Here is a 13,553-nt window from a genome sequence, read left to right on the forward strand (position 1 = left end):
TTAACATCAGTCAAAAAATGTCATGGCGAGGAGGATAATGCATATATAAGTTGAAGGGCAAAAATGTGACTTGTTGTCTGGAAAATATGGTAATTTAACCTGCAGGAGAACAGGAAGGCTGAACTGAATAAAGGAAACTGTACAGTGATTCCTGAGAATGGGGACAAAATGGTTTAAATTTTCCCAATTTTTTTATTTTATTATTTCTCAATTGTATGCAAATATGACAAATAATGTTTTGGGAATGTAAAGATGCTAAGGGTTTTTACAGACATCATCCACCTACTACTATGTTTAAAATGAAAAAATATTCAGCAAACGCCAGGAAAATATACATTGTTGTGCTCACATGACCCAGGTTAGTGTTGTCAGATATTTGAAAAAATATATATTTTGTGTATATTTTATTCAAATTTTGTGCTTTATCCATAGGACCCGTTTTGCCCCTATTCTCAAGAATGACTGTGTATTATCTTCAATTTCTAATATAAAGTGTTTCAAATCTAGATCAATTAAGAGAAAAAATAATGTGTTGAGTTTAACAGTGTAACAGGGCAGAATAAAGGTTATCTAGTTGAGATTGTCTGGCTTTTCAGAGCCACCTTACATCCCAGTTTCTCACTGAGGCAGACTTCAGTCTGCAGCTCCTTTTAGTCTGTAGGAGTATTTCTCCACAGATGGTCCAAAAATATCCAACTGTGAAGGGAATCTGCCGTTTCCCATTTAAAAAGCATTTTTTGTCTTGTGTTCATTTCTTTTGTTGATGCTTTTGGCCTAGAATGATTACATAAAGGTTGAAAAGAAAAGGTTGACTGCTTTGATCATGTGAGGTGAATTGAAACTCTACATTGTTTCCCCTGTAATGTCTCCATGTTTTGAGTTTATGTTCAGAAAATTTGGGAAACAAAAGTCCGGCAGCAGCATAAACCCAACAACCCGGCACAGAAAAGTAAGTATGGATGGAACCACTGACTTTGTCATTCTTTAACCCTTTACTTCATGTGGTCTGCTTGGACTCGTCGTCCATTTAAAGAGTCAAGTCTTGGAGATGTTGCTTCAATTCTTTTACAGTTCTCCGTCCTTATGATACTCTCTGAAATGGTAAACGACAGAGGATTGAACCGACAACCCGCCGATTGAGGGATGAATTCCTGCCACCATCTGTGAGTTCACCAATCCCTCAGCCAAAACACACACTAACCCTACAACCACCATACTCCAGGGTTATGATGGTCTTCCCCCTTTTTACATAGGTCCACTTTAGTTTCATCAGACCCGAGGAGATGTCTCCAGAAAGTGTTTGAAGTGGACCATGTAACTCGGCATCAACATGCCAGTTGAATTTGCTCTGGACTTGACATGCACATACAACCCATTTATCTCTGGGACGTAAAACCCGACTCCTTCCTGCACAGTATGATGGCCAGTAATTACAGTATGATGCATTTAGTAATTAAAATTAATTTTTGTAATTATAACTGACCTAAAACAGAAAACAGCTTGTCCGATTCATTGATGGAGGAAAGAGATTCTGTCTTTTTAAGCGGCATGTTTGCATTTGTCAACTGTATGTTATATTGATATCCATGCAACATTAAATAGCTTATGATTTCTCAGGCATTGAAACAGAAAATAAGCTTGTGCTTTGAGATATGAAAATGAATAAACACCAGTTGAGCATCAGTGACTTGACAGGTTTTTTTTATTCCACCTTTAACACTGAACCAAGCATTCTGACACCGGTTTTCATTTTATCTGACTCACTCAGCTGGCTGGACAAGCTCCCCCAGAGCAGCTTAAGTAATAACACGGCGGCAATGATGCAGTACTGTTAATGAGGTATCCCTGTCTGCTACGGTTAGGCTGAACAGGCTCTGCACCAAATGATGCAACACAGTCCGCCAGCGCAACACGGCCTAGTGTGAGGGAGCCGAGTCCTGACGGTGAAGGAGCTGACTTTAAACAATTTCACGTCCTAAAAGTTGAAATTAGCGAGCCGTTTCTGAACCAGAATGAGTCACTGTTCGGATTCTGCAAAAGAAAGCAAAGCAGTGGCTTCTACTTAAGGAGTGGATTTATGTCTCGGTGCATGAGGGGGTTACATCAGCCTCCTTTATGTCTGACCTGAACCCCTGCTCTGATGTGGTTACGAGATATCAGTGTTGTTCTGGTGCCTGGAGGAGGGAGTCTGCGAGAAACAAAGTTTAGATTAACAAGTCCTGCTCGCATGACAACAGACTCTGATCTCCTGCTGTTAGTGGTTGATTAATGTATTTTTACTGCCTACAAGACAGGAAACAACATAACAGAGAGAAGATGATCATCATCAGAGGCTGAGTTTGATCAGAAACAGGTGCATACGGGTCGGCCTTTCTTTGTGCACATTAAAGAATTGTAACAAAACATTTTATTACAACCAATACAGTCAGTGTATTAACTTCTGCCCTTGGTATCTCTTGCATTTTCAGTATGGGGGTTACAGCAGTCCAAGGAAAAACGGTAAATAAAACTGAATTGCTGGTTACCAAGCCTCAGTTTGCCACCTTTCTCAGACATTTAGGGTTAGAAACCAGAATGTATTTATGTAGATGCAAAGTGACTTTGAATTAATGGGAACCAATTACGAAAAATGCCAGAGTGCTTCTTTAAATTGTCTCAAAAGGAGCCTTCCTGCGGTACGACAAGCAGCAAATGCAGACAGCCAGCCAGCTAAAGGAAATGAGCATAACCAGAAATGTCAAGTGAGATATTTCACTCAAAATCTCAGGGTGATTTAATCTAAAAGTGGTAGTTTGCATACATACCAACAAAAAAATAATGGTTAAAAAAAATAGGACCTTTCATCTGAATTAAAGAAACGCATTCAGACGTCCAAACTTTAGACATGACGCTCTCACACTCAACAGAAGAATGGTTTTGTTTTATATGGTGATGCACTTTTATCCCTGAATATAAATCTGTTTATTTGCAGGTTCTTAGTTCCCGTCCTCTAAACGTGCAACGATTGGCCGAGGGAGAGAGGTGGAGGAGACGAAAGTCGTAGCTTTTCCACAACCGAAGGTGCACTCACAGCATCACCAAGTGGACCACAGGAGAACGACACTTTAACTTTATTATTTTGAGAGAGTCGATTCTAAATGTGAATGCTGTATCTTGTGCTGCCGGCTCATTTCTGCGACATGCCAGTAGATCAGCCATAAAGATAACTAATCCACTGTTGTAAGCAGTAAACCATCTACAATTTTTATGCACAAGAACAGAAGAGAATCGGATGCTACGTTCACTTCAGCTCGCCTCAGTCGTTAAAATCTACTTTAAATCACATTTATAAGCAGTCATGATGGAGCCACTGGTCAGGTGGAGTCATCTCTCTGCCTGTCGCTTGTTCTCGGTAGTTGAGGGAAATGATGATTGTTTTACAGTAAGATGTATAGTTGGTACTTGAAAATGTCCTGGTTCTGTGCATTTTGCTTTGTCTTATTTAAAGCTACATGATGTGAAAACATGAGGTGTGATAATATTGTTGAATGTCATTCATAACTTTAGGATCCAGTAAATAATTCCATCAAGCTACGGAAAAATATCTAAAATTCCTTATTTCCATCCAAACAGTTTATTGAACTGCTGCTGTGTTGGCATTATAATTACTTAGCTGTACTTTCTTTGACTTTAACCTTAGACTTTTAAACCTATTTTATGCTGATTTATATAAAATGACCAAATATATTGAAAGCCCAGAGAGCCTGAAAAAATAGTACTTACGTTACAGTAGGCTACATCTTTTTAAATAATTCTGGAACATTTATTGTAATCCTATCAGTTTTTCTACTCTACACATTATTTTTTTTTAATCTTAAAAATATAATGGCACAAAGATTTTTGCTCCACTAACCAGCACAGATGTCACACGGCTGATTGCGAGTGTGGATTCTCCGTGAATAATTTGGAGTTCTGTTCCACAAATAAATCAAACAGTTTCACAGTTCAGTGGTGATTGAGAAATTAGAACATGTTTCAGAGATTTTAATCTGTTTGCTTAAATCTCACTTATATTTGGTAAAAAAATAAAATAAAATAAAAAAATTCAGAATCTTCTCATAATCAGTTTTGATTCTAGACAATTTCATGAAAATGATCGCTCAGCCACACCAAAGTGCGATGCTGCCATCTGCTGGTTTAAGACATTATTAGTATTTGAATGGTAAAGATTCAGTGGTCATGCCATAGTATTAATATATATTGATATAATATATATTACACATCATATTATAATTGCTCTAACATCTGAAAGGAATTTTCCTAAATAGAGTTGAACAGAAAATAACTGTTTCGTGTACATTTGGCTTTTATGTCGAATATAGTGAGTTACAGTGGCTAACAGTCCACTGTTGGCCACTTTCATTAAAAGAGGGACTGTTTAACTGCCTCTTTTAATGAATACCTATAATAAATCATTTCAAAACTTTTTCCACTTTTGGTGTGGCACAGGTGAAACTTTGTTGAAAAGAACAAACCTGAAAGCTTAAAAGTAGGTCAAGCTAAGCTGTCCTGTGACTTTCCTGACATTTCCTCATCCGTATCCTTTAGCTGAAGCCACAGGTTACAAACGATCAATAGGATCTCATTGTTCAAAGCCACCAGTGAGGAGCTGAGAACAAAAGTATTAGATATATATACACTGCCTGGCCAAAAAAATCAACTATTTCATCTGTGATCACGACAACCATTCACTTTTCTTTCAATAAGCTTCTGTAAAGTCACAAGATTTATTTTCATCCAGTGCTGCATTCATTTATTCACAAAGATCTTGTATTGAGGATGTAAAAGTCCGAACGCCTTCTACAGAACATCAGAGATTCTTAACAGGCTTAAAGTCCAGACCCTGGTTTGGTTTCTGGTCTAGTCTTTCAAAGAAAATAAAATCAGATCTGCTTGTCTCCTGGTAAAATTGTGCAAGGAAAAAGTTCTACCAAAGGTGGAAAAAAAGGTTTGAAATATTTATTTTGGTCACAAAAACACAGCATTTAAACATGTACACTTTTGAAATAATTCGTGTAAACCTGTTATGCAATTAAAGAAGTCAAAGTAAAATGTCCCTATTTTTAAATTCCCTGTGATTCACATATCTATAAGGTTTCTTTCCCCCCTCACTGTGATTAGTGTGATCTTGCTGACATGCAGCTCCACCCATAAACTCACACCTATAACTTTATCTTCACAAATATTAATTCAGACACTTGAACTTATTGTAACTCATTATCTTGTAGAAACTGAACCATCCAGTGTAATAGTGCACATTTATGTCTCTTTTGCAGAAGAAAGGATGAAAAAAAAAAAGCTAAAAATATCTGACAAAAGTTCATTTTCAGTTCCGTTTTATTAGTGCAAAAACAAACATCTGGACGATATGTCTTTTTCCAAATTTCCTGTCCAATTTTCCAAAGACAGATTTAAGGCAGAAATGCTTATAAAAAATAAACAATTCAGTCCCAAATAAAGAAATTAGATTTTGAATGAAACATGATGCAGTTGGGGGAAGAATTTCAGCAGGTTAGAACTTTACAAAACTATAATTAGCTTACAAAAGTCTGACTGAGGCTGGGCTGCTTCCCATCTCCAGTAGTCATTGGACGGTAGGCGGGTTGCACCCTGGACATCACACACACACACACGCACGCACACACACACACACACGCGCACACACACACACACACACACACACACAATTTGTAAAGAGCAGTCAATCGAACAGTCTTGCATGTGGAAGGCAAACCCAGGCTGGGATTCAAACATTCTTCCTGCAAGGAAGCAATGCTACCATTGTGCAGCACATCACTAAAAACAATGGCAGCTAAAAGGTACATAATCCATTCTAATGTTCAAGAACAGACTTTATTAAAAAATGGACAGTTGGAGAAATACTCATGTACTTTTGTGCGTCCGTTCAGTGGTTGCTGCAACCACTGCCTCGCTCAGCCTGAGCTCTGCTGGGACTTTCTCCTTCATGTGACTGCGGATGTGCCGCTTGAAGTTGGAGTTGTCGCTGAAGCTGCGGCCGCACACGTGGCAGCTGTACGGCTTCTCGCCCGTATGGACCCGCAGGTGTTTCTGGTAGCCGTCCGACCGCGTCAGTCTCTTCCCGCAAATGTCGCACGTGAACGATTTGTCGCCTTTGTCGTCAACTTTTCGGTGAATCCGGGTGTGTTTGGCCCACTGACTGCGCTGGTAAAACGCTTGGCCGCAGATGGTGCAGATGTAGGAGTCCACTACTTTAGGGAGGGTCATGTCAACGCAGTCATGCTGGCTGTTGCCTACAGCAACGGGTTGATCGTCGTTGAGCTCAGAGCAGGTCTGTTGGGCTGAGGTTCCAGGTTGCAGATCGATGTCCGGGTCGTTCAGGTCCTGGCAGAACTTTGAGCCCAGAGACCCGGTGGAATCGTTGTCCTGTTGCGTTCTTGCCGAGTTGTTCTGGAACAGGAAACCCACATTTTTCTCGCCCGGTGGGTCTGACCACACATCCTCCTCTTTGATGTGACTCGGCGGTTCCTCTTTGTTGAACTCTACGTTGGAGCTCCAGTCCGGCTTCTCCGAGGCGGCTGCAGAGCACAACCGAAACAAAGTCGGCATGTTTTTATTGTTAAACCAGAAAATGCTCAGCTTCATCATCATCTCACAAAAGTAACACAACAAACAGAACTATGTTTTAATCTTTTATTTCTGCTCATTTGGATAATTATGGAAATTTTAGACTAATGACATAAAACAGAAATGTTATTCTTGCTTGTAAAAGTGTTAGGCTCACACCTTCTACAGGTAGGGTAAGGCGCAAAGAAGTCACCAGTGTCATTAATAAGGTTTATTAAGAAGGTTGAGTGGAAGGAAAAATTGCTTCTGTAAAGCAAGGAAGGATTGTAAAGTAAAGCCCATTGAAGTGTAATCTGAATGGCACTTTTGTCACTTCCACTTTTATTCTGTGGTTGTATTGGATCAGTGTTTCTCAATTCCGGTCCTAACACCCCCCCCTGCATGTTTTAGGCGCTTCCCTTCTGCCACACACCTGGATTGTATCTCTGGGTGATTAACGGGCTTCTGCAGGACTTGATGGTCATTCAATCATTTGAATCAGCTGTTCTGGAATAGAGGCACATTTAAAACATGCAGAGCAGGGGGGCAGTGAGGTCCGGAATTGAGAAGCACTGTATTAGATTTTTGTTGCGTTTTTAAATAAATGCGCACTTCCAACAGGATTTTCAAAACAACTGAGGATTATTCAGTTAAAAGACGGAATTCAGATTTCTCAGCTTAAACGTAAATGGACAAGATCAGAAAAAAATGAAGTGAACTGAAATATCGGATGTTTAGAGCAAAACTACTTGCTTATATTGGCTCAATTGAAAGATGTAATAAATAACTGTTGTTGCCAAAAGAAACCGATTCTGACTCTGCGAACATTTTCGTTTTTGCATAAAGCCAGAGATGGCGCTGCAGTTATTTCCAGATAGAAACCCCAAAGTCCGGGGAACCGTCTCCCTACCTGAGCTGTCGGCCTGCAGGGAGATCCGCGGCTTGCGGGAGAGCTCCAGCAGCCGGCGCTGGCGGTCAATCTCCAGCTTGGAGCGGGAGATCTCCTTCTCATATTCCACTATGGTTCTCCCAAACACATCGAAAATCTCCTCTGCAGCCGCGGTAAGCCGCTGGTTGATCAGAAGCCGCAACATCTCGATTTTCAACATTTCAGCGGTAACTTGAGAGGATTCTTAACCAGGAGAAATCTGATGTCTGCTTGATTAAAAAAAAAACTGGCGATCCGGTGACTTGTGTACCAGCTACGGCTCCAGGTTAACTTCTGTGAGGGGTCCGAAGAAATCCAATGAAAGCCCTCCAGCGCCCCCACATGGTGAGGAAGGCTCAATACAAGTTTCAGATGAGATTCATGTTTTACGATTCAACATTGACGCAAATGTTTGATCATGACGTCTATTTTCAACAACTAAAAAAGAAAACTTTTTAAAAATTACTTCTTCGTATTTCTACTGTTGACGTTTATTTTGTCTTCCTTTTTTCATTTAAAACTGCAAAGGTATTTTTAAAAACATTTTTCTATATTTTTTTTTAATTAAAATGTCCACATTTTAATTCCTCTATTTTACTATAATTGAATATTCCATAGTGATTTACATTTGATAATGATCAATATTTTTATATTTCCGGTAAAATGTTCTGTCTTTGTCCCACATGTTACTATGCTGTTAAAATTGAGGCTTCTTCACACCTGATTTTGCTAAATTTCCTTTTTTATTTTATTTGGCAAATAATTTTTTTCCATTTTAATTTCTTTGTAAAGAAATACAAGTTTTCTTTTGAAAATAAGACCTACATTTAATCTGAGAAAAAAGTCATTTGTTTTAATTTTCTATTTTACAGTCTATAATTAGCAATCCAATCCAATCTGTCTACTTTTTAAATATTCAGATTATTACCCATAGTCTGGAAACTGTACCAGCAGCAGGTAGGTTTCTACCTACTACTTCTCAAGTGCAGATAGAAACCAAAGCGTTGCTTTGCTCTATTTTCAGCTCATAATGTTCCAACTATGTCAAATAATGTTGCTTTTATATTTTTTACAACAAAATTTGAATTCTCAAAACTGACTTAACATTACAACAAATAACTAATACAGTTGCATTAAGTAATCTCATCTCAAAGGTGTAAACTGTATTAAGGTATATAAAAATATAACACTGGCCACATTAATCCAAAACGATCTGAAAAAAAACAAACAGTTTGACAAATCTTCGTTTATTTAATGAGGCTTTGGTTTTCTTCCTACAAACATGTATTTATTGTAATCTTCCACACAACAAAAGTCTCAACTTTTATCCAGACAAATTGTGCTAACTTTAGTCAAGGGTATAAGAAATTAGAATCGGTATAAAAATAAAAGTCTTAATCTTAAAGAGACAACGTTACCAAAGAGAACTGCAAATGTCTTTTCCAACAGAATATTTCCAATGACGGAGCCGTGTAACATTTCTAGTAAGTGGCGTGTAACAAAACGTGCAACAAAAATTGACGGTTGAGCCAATTCACCACAAACCCTTCATTTTAAATGGTCCCATATTTTTATAAACCACATCTTTTTTACATAATAACACACATTCCAACAATAAGTAAAAACTGAGGTAGAGTAGTAAAAAAGAATAAACTTGTATGATGGTTTCTTAAAAGCCTTTCACATCACTGTAGATACTCCGGTATTTTGAGTGTTTAAAACAACTGAGACCATTATGAATCATATCCAAACATTTTACATAGCTAAGAATAAATGTTAGTGGGAACAAAATCCAAAATAACAACAATAAAACAAGGATGTAATAAATTGCTGACAATTGGAAGACTGGGTTTTGGGGCCATGGGGCAGATTCATGCCGCCCCCACAAGATGCCGCCCTAGGTGGTTGCCCATGTTGCCCTTATCAGAAACCGTCACCACTTTCCATCAATTTTGGGAACATCTGAAGAGGGACATGGACAGAGAAGTCCTCTCGATCTGATTGAGTTGGACAATTTAGGCAGGAAGTGTTTGTGAATACGACATTACCGAGCCAAGATGTGGGCATGAAGTTATGACTACTGCCAAAGAAACCTAAATGCTGGAATTAAATCTAAGGGTGTGCAGCTGCATGAAAACTGTTTATTGCACCTGTTGTATTTATTTACTTCGAATAGATTTGGGGTTTTTTCAGTAGAATTTTGCAGGATGTTTTAATGTGGCATTTAATACTATTATGCCCACTTTTAAACAAAAATTATTTTTAACAATTTTTCAAAAAGTTTCAAGCTTTATTTAAGATAAAGCTGGAGAAAAGTAAATGAAGTGTTTTTCAATACTTCTGATTTATAATCAAGAGTTTTTCAAAATAGCTTTTCCTCATAAATCTAATGAACCAAACAAAAAAAAAATCTGTAATTGCAAAGAGCAAGGATCAGTTACTGCTTCCACAGGTGTTCAAAAAGTTATGGATTTAAATATTTATGTATATTAATCCTATGGTTTTAAGACAAAAAAAAATCCTAAAATTAACATAAAATGACTGATTTGAAACGGAGAGAATAAAAACAAGTTTCTAGTCATCAATAAACCCTGATGAAATGTTACTTTGATAAAAGTGTTCATTACTTTGCTCTGTTTCACAGGGGAAGCCCTTCTGCAGCTGCTCAAGTGTCCCAGCTGTCAGGTGGTAGTGATGGCAGCACAGATCAGGCCTTTCTTCTGACACGGGTGTTTATAGAAGCTGGACAGCTGGCTGAAGCTGCGGGCGCACCTGGAGCACCGGTACGGCCTCTCTCCTGTGTGCGTCCGCATGTGGACCGTCAGGTTGCCCTTCTCCGTGAAGCTGTGGCCGCAGTACATGCAGGCGAACGGCTTCTCGCCCATGTGGCTGCGCACGTGGCGCACCAGCGACGCCCGCCGGCCGAAGCTCTTGCTGCAGATGCTGCAGCTGTGCGGCCGTTCGCCCGAGTGGATCTTCATGTGGATGCGGAGGTTTCCCCGCAGCGTGAAGCTCTGCCCACAGACGCTGCAGCGGAACGTCGTTTCTCTGTGAGCTTTCAGGTGAAGCTTGAGGCTTTCCGTTTGTTCCACCTGTTTTCCACAAACTCCACAGGTTTCCTGATGCACTGCAGCGTGGGTGATCAGGTAGCCCATCTTCTGGAAGGGGATGCCACAAACCTGGCAGCCAAACTGTGGCGGATCAGTGGAGCCCTGAGGTTCTGAACTGGAGCTGGGATCTTTGTTTTCTGCCATTTCCTCTGACTTCCACAAAGTGGCATCATCTCTCCAGCCGTCCTCGCTGTTCTCTGTGTCAGAGTCCTCACAGATAACTCGCTCATCGCTCACTGCTTCTGGATCCAGCCGGTGTGTTAAACTAGGGTGATGACATGTTGTCGACTCTCCACAATCCTCATCCACACCTTCTGATTTAATCGGAGCAGCTGAGGTGTCGACGACTTTCTCAATAAGATTGTCAGTATGAAACAGCGGAGCATCAAGGGTCTGGTGTTCAGGACATTTCTTCATCCAGGATGAGTCCTGCAGAGGCTCTAAAAGATGAAACGACCACAGAAAGCTCACTTTTACCAGGTCCGGCTTAAGATCAATGAAAAGTTTATTCAACAGCAATCTTTATGTCTGACCCTTTAGAAGACATTTAGCATTATATTTCTAAAAAAATATATATAAACTGTTAGCATGCTAGTTCGGCTTCATCAAGTTTCAGGAAACTATTTTTATATTTTCAAATGTTTCACACAGGATTTTATTTCAAAATATTCTCTATTTGAAAAACAAAATACAAAAGTATTTGCTTAAATACTCTAATCAGTACAGTGCTTTGTAGGAATATTTATACTTTTTCACGTTTTGTCACCCAAATTTGATCTTTTATTTTTATATGTTTGGTGTTCATGTGATAACTTCAAACATTTAGCCCAAGCTATCAAATCTGTCTGTTCTTGAATTGTGGTTTGGGTGCCACATAAAGCATGATTACACCTTGGACAACCCTGAATTAGACTCAAACATAATCACAGAAATATTGAAAACAACTTAGCATTTTCCTTCTACATCACAAATATGCCCTACTTTCTGCTAGTCTATCACATAAAAATACATTTTATTAAATGTGTTTTCAAATGTTTTGAACGATTATATAAATACCGCTGTCAAAAAAGTAATATAAAGAGACAATGTTTTCCAAATTAAACCTTCATTCGCATTTAAGAGTAAGAGGTTATAGTCATTCATTTTTAACATTTTTGATATTAAAAAGCAGTAACTATTTTTTCAGCTCACACAAACCAACCTGTTGCCCGGCTCCACTCTCGCTCTCCGGACCTCAGGCTGTCCAGCTCCCGCTGCTGGCAGTCTATCTGCTCCTGGTACCGAGCCACTGTCTTCCCGAACACGCTCAGAATGTCCTCCACTGCTGCCGTCAGCCGCTCGTTCAGGAACATCCTGAATGTTTCCACCTCTGACTGGGTGAACGGCAGTTCACGGCCCGCAGGCTCCACGGCACTCTCTACCGCTCCGACTGCAGCGAAAGGCGGCGGAGAAAACAGCGACGGGAACATTTGTCGCTCAGCGGACATGACTGCACCTTCCTAAGCGCCTGTATGTTCAAAAAGGTAAAATAAAATTCATGTATATTTATATTGGGATTAAAATAGGTGGTCATAGATAAAAGGAAAAAAACGAGAGACATAGACGAGAGCTAGGCGTTTGAAAATGTTACTCATAAGAGATTTGCTGGTAGATTTGAGGCTATCAAATAAAAAGTAAACAAAGCAGAAGCCGGGTCCGTACAAGAAACACGTCCGGAGAAATATTTGGTGAAAGTTAGAAATGGTTCCGGTGTTGTAGTGCTGCCGTTTCCTGACGGTGCCTCTTGTGTTGGGAGTGCAAACCTGCGTGTGTAGGGACCATGGGCATAGGAAGTGGGTAAAAACTAGTCAAATTGAATTAACATTGGGAGAAAAAAGTCTGGTAGCTTAATTACAGTGTACTTGTCATGTTAGTTATATTATTGCAAAAATATTGCTGTCCCACTTGAAGAAAACTTCTGAATATCACTTCAAGTACCACTAAATGTGTGAACTGAAAACAATTCATACCTATGAATCTACTGCCGCCAAGCAAAGACAAAATCAACTTATTTATAAGAGCATGTTTAACCACAACCAAGGCCGAAAAACCTGCAATAGAATAAGCATATGTTTCATAGATAGGAGAAATTATACTTTACTGTACACCTGCGTTTTTTTGCTTATGGTTGTAGCTTTCTGCTCAGGGCAGTGCACCACAAGAGGGCACCATGAACCCAAAAATGATGTTCTATTGCTTATTTGCATGCCTAGCCAATGGAAATAGGCATCCTGTCTGTACAGAGTGAGCTCTATATAAAGATCTTCCTGTACACTGTAAGGGCTGGTGTAACTGAAGTTGCAATAAAAAGGTTAATAGATTATTAACTTCCTTCTTCTTAATTCTCCTGATAAAATATTCAATAAAAGGTTGTTTCCTGGAGCTGCAGAATGTGAAGATCCAGTTTCCCTCACTTGTGAATCAAATGAATGGTTTGTGAGCAGACCTCTGCAGAGAGAGGTAATAAAAGAGCAACTCAGCCATTTGTTTCTATTGCATTGGAGAAAGAAAACATGTAAAACCTGAAGCGTTAGACAATTAGACTTGGGCACCCTAGCACTCCTTTTCTGAATGTGTGAAAGAGTATTGTGGAAAAGTAAAAATTAAGCCAAAACAACCTGCTGATACATTAATAATATTAGTAATATATTAGGAAAACACTAAATCACTTTTGTAAAATTACATTTCGTATCAACAGTTTTTTTTTCAGTCTGGTTGCAATTCTGTTTTGCAAGATTCATTTACCCAAAAATAAAATTACTAAGAAAATTATATACGCAGTTGAAATATTTGCTCATTATAACATCTTGAAATGGCCCCTTTTCGGAAAATCCAAACATGAATACCTGACT

The 13,553-nt window shown here is 39.1% G+C and overlaps 2 protein-coding genes across 2 annotated transcripts; both read right to left on the reverse strand.

Annotated features, from left to right (window-relative positions):
- Positions 1-4,983: 4,983 nt before the first annotated feature.
- LOC103472530 (zinc finger protein 135-like) lies at positions 4,984-7,842 on the reverse strand. The gene is made up of 2 exons (XM_008422231.2): positions 7,535-7,842; positions 4,984-6,596 (listed from the first exon to the last, which is right to left on the reverse strand). The coding sequence occupies exons 1-2, from the start codon at positions 7,731-7,733 to the stop codon at positions 5,923-5,925; spliced, it is 873 nt and encodes a 290-aa protein (XP_008420453.1). The 5' UTR covers positions 7,734-7,842; the 3' UTR covers positions 4,984-5,922.
- Positions 7,843-8,766: 924 nt separating this feature from the next.
- LOC103472531 (zinc finger protein 154-like) lies at positions 8,767-13,340 on the reverse strand. The gene is made up of 2 exons (XM_008422233.2): positions 11,864-13,340; positions 8,767-11,102 (listed from the first exon to the last, which is right to left on the reverse strand). The coding sequence occupies exons 1-2, from the start codon at positions 12,147-12,149 to the stop codon at positions 10,234-10,236; spliced, it is 1,155 nt and encodes a 384-aa protein (XP_008420455.1). The 5' UTR covers positions 12,150-13,340; the 3' UTR covers positions 8,767-10,233.
- Between the last annotated feature and the right edge of the window lie 213 nt (positions 13,341-13,553).

This window comes from Poecilia reticulata, linkage group LG11 (genome assembly GCF_000633615.1).
Source record: "Poecilia reticulata strain Guanapo linkage group LG11, Guppy_female_1.0+MT, whole genome shotgun sequence".
NCBI classification, from domain to species: domain Eukaryota; kingdom Metazoa; phylum Chordata; class Actinopteri; order Cyprinodontiformes; family Poeciliidae; genus Poecilia; species Poecilia reticulata.

Coding starts and splice junctions, on each gene's coding strand:
- LOC103472530 (XM_008422231.2), bottom strand. CDS start 7,733: ATGTTGAAAATCGAGATGTTGCGGCTTCTGATCAACCAGCGGCTTACC. Junction 6,597..7,534: donor CCTGCAGGCCGACAGCTCAG/GTAGGGAGACGG, acceptor TGTGCTCTGCAG/CCGCCTCGGAGAAGCCGGAC.
- LOC103472531 (XM_008422233.2), bottom strand. CDS start 12,149: ATGTCCGCTGAGCGACAAATGTTCCCGTCGCTGTTTTCTCCGCCGCCT. Junction 11,103..11,863: donor AGAGTGGAGCCGGGCAACAG/GTTGGTTTGTGT, acceptor TTCATCTTTTAG/AGCCTCTGCAGGACTCATCC.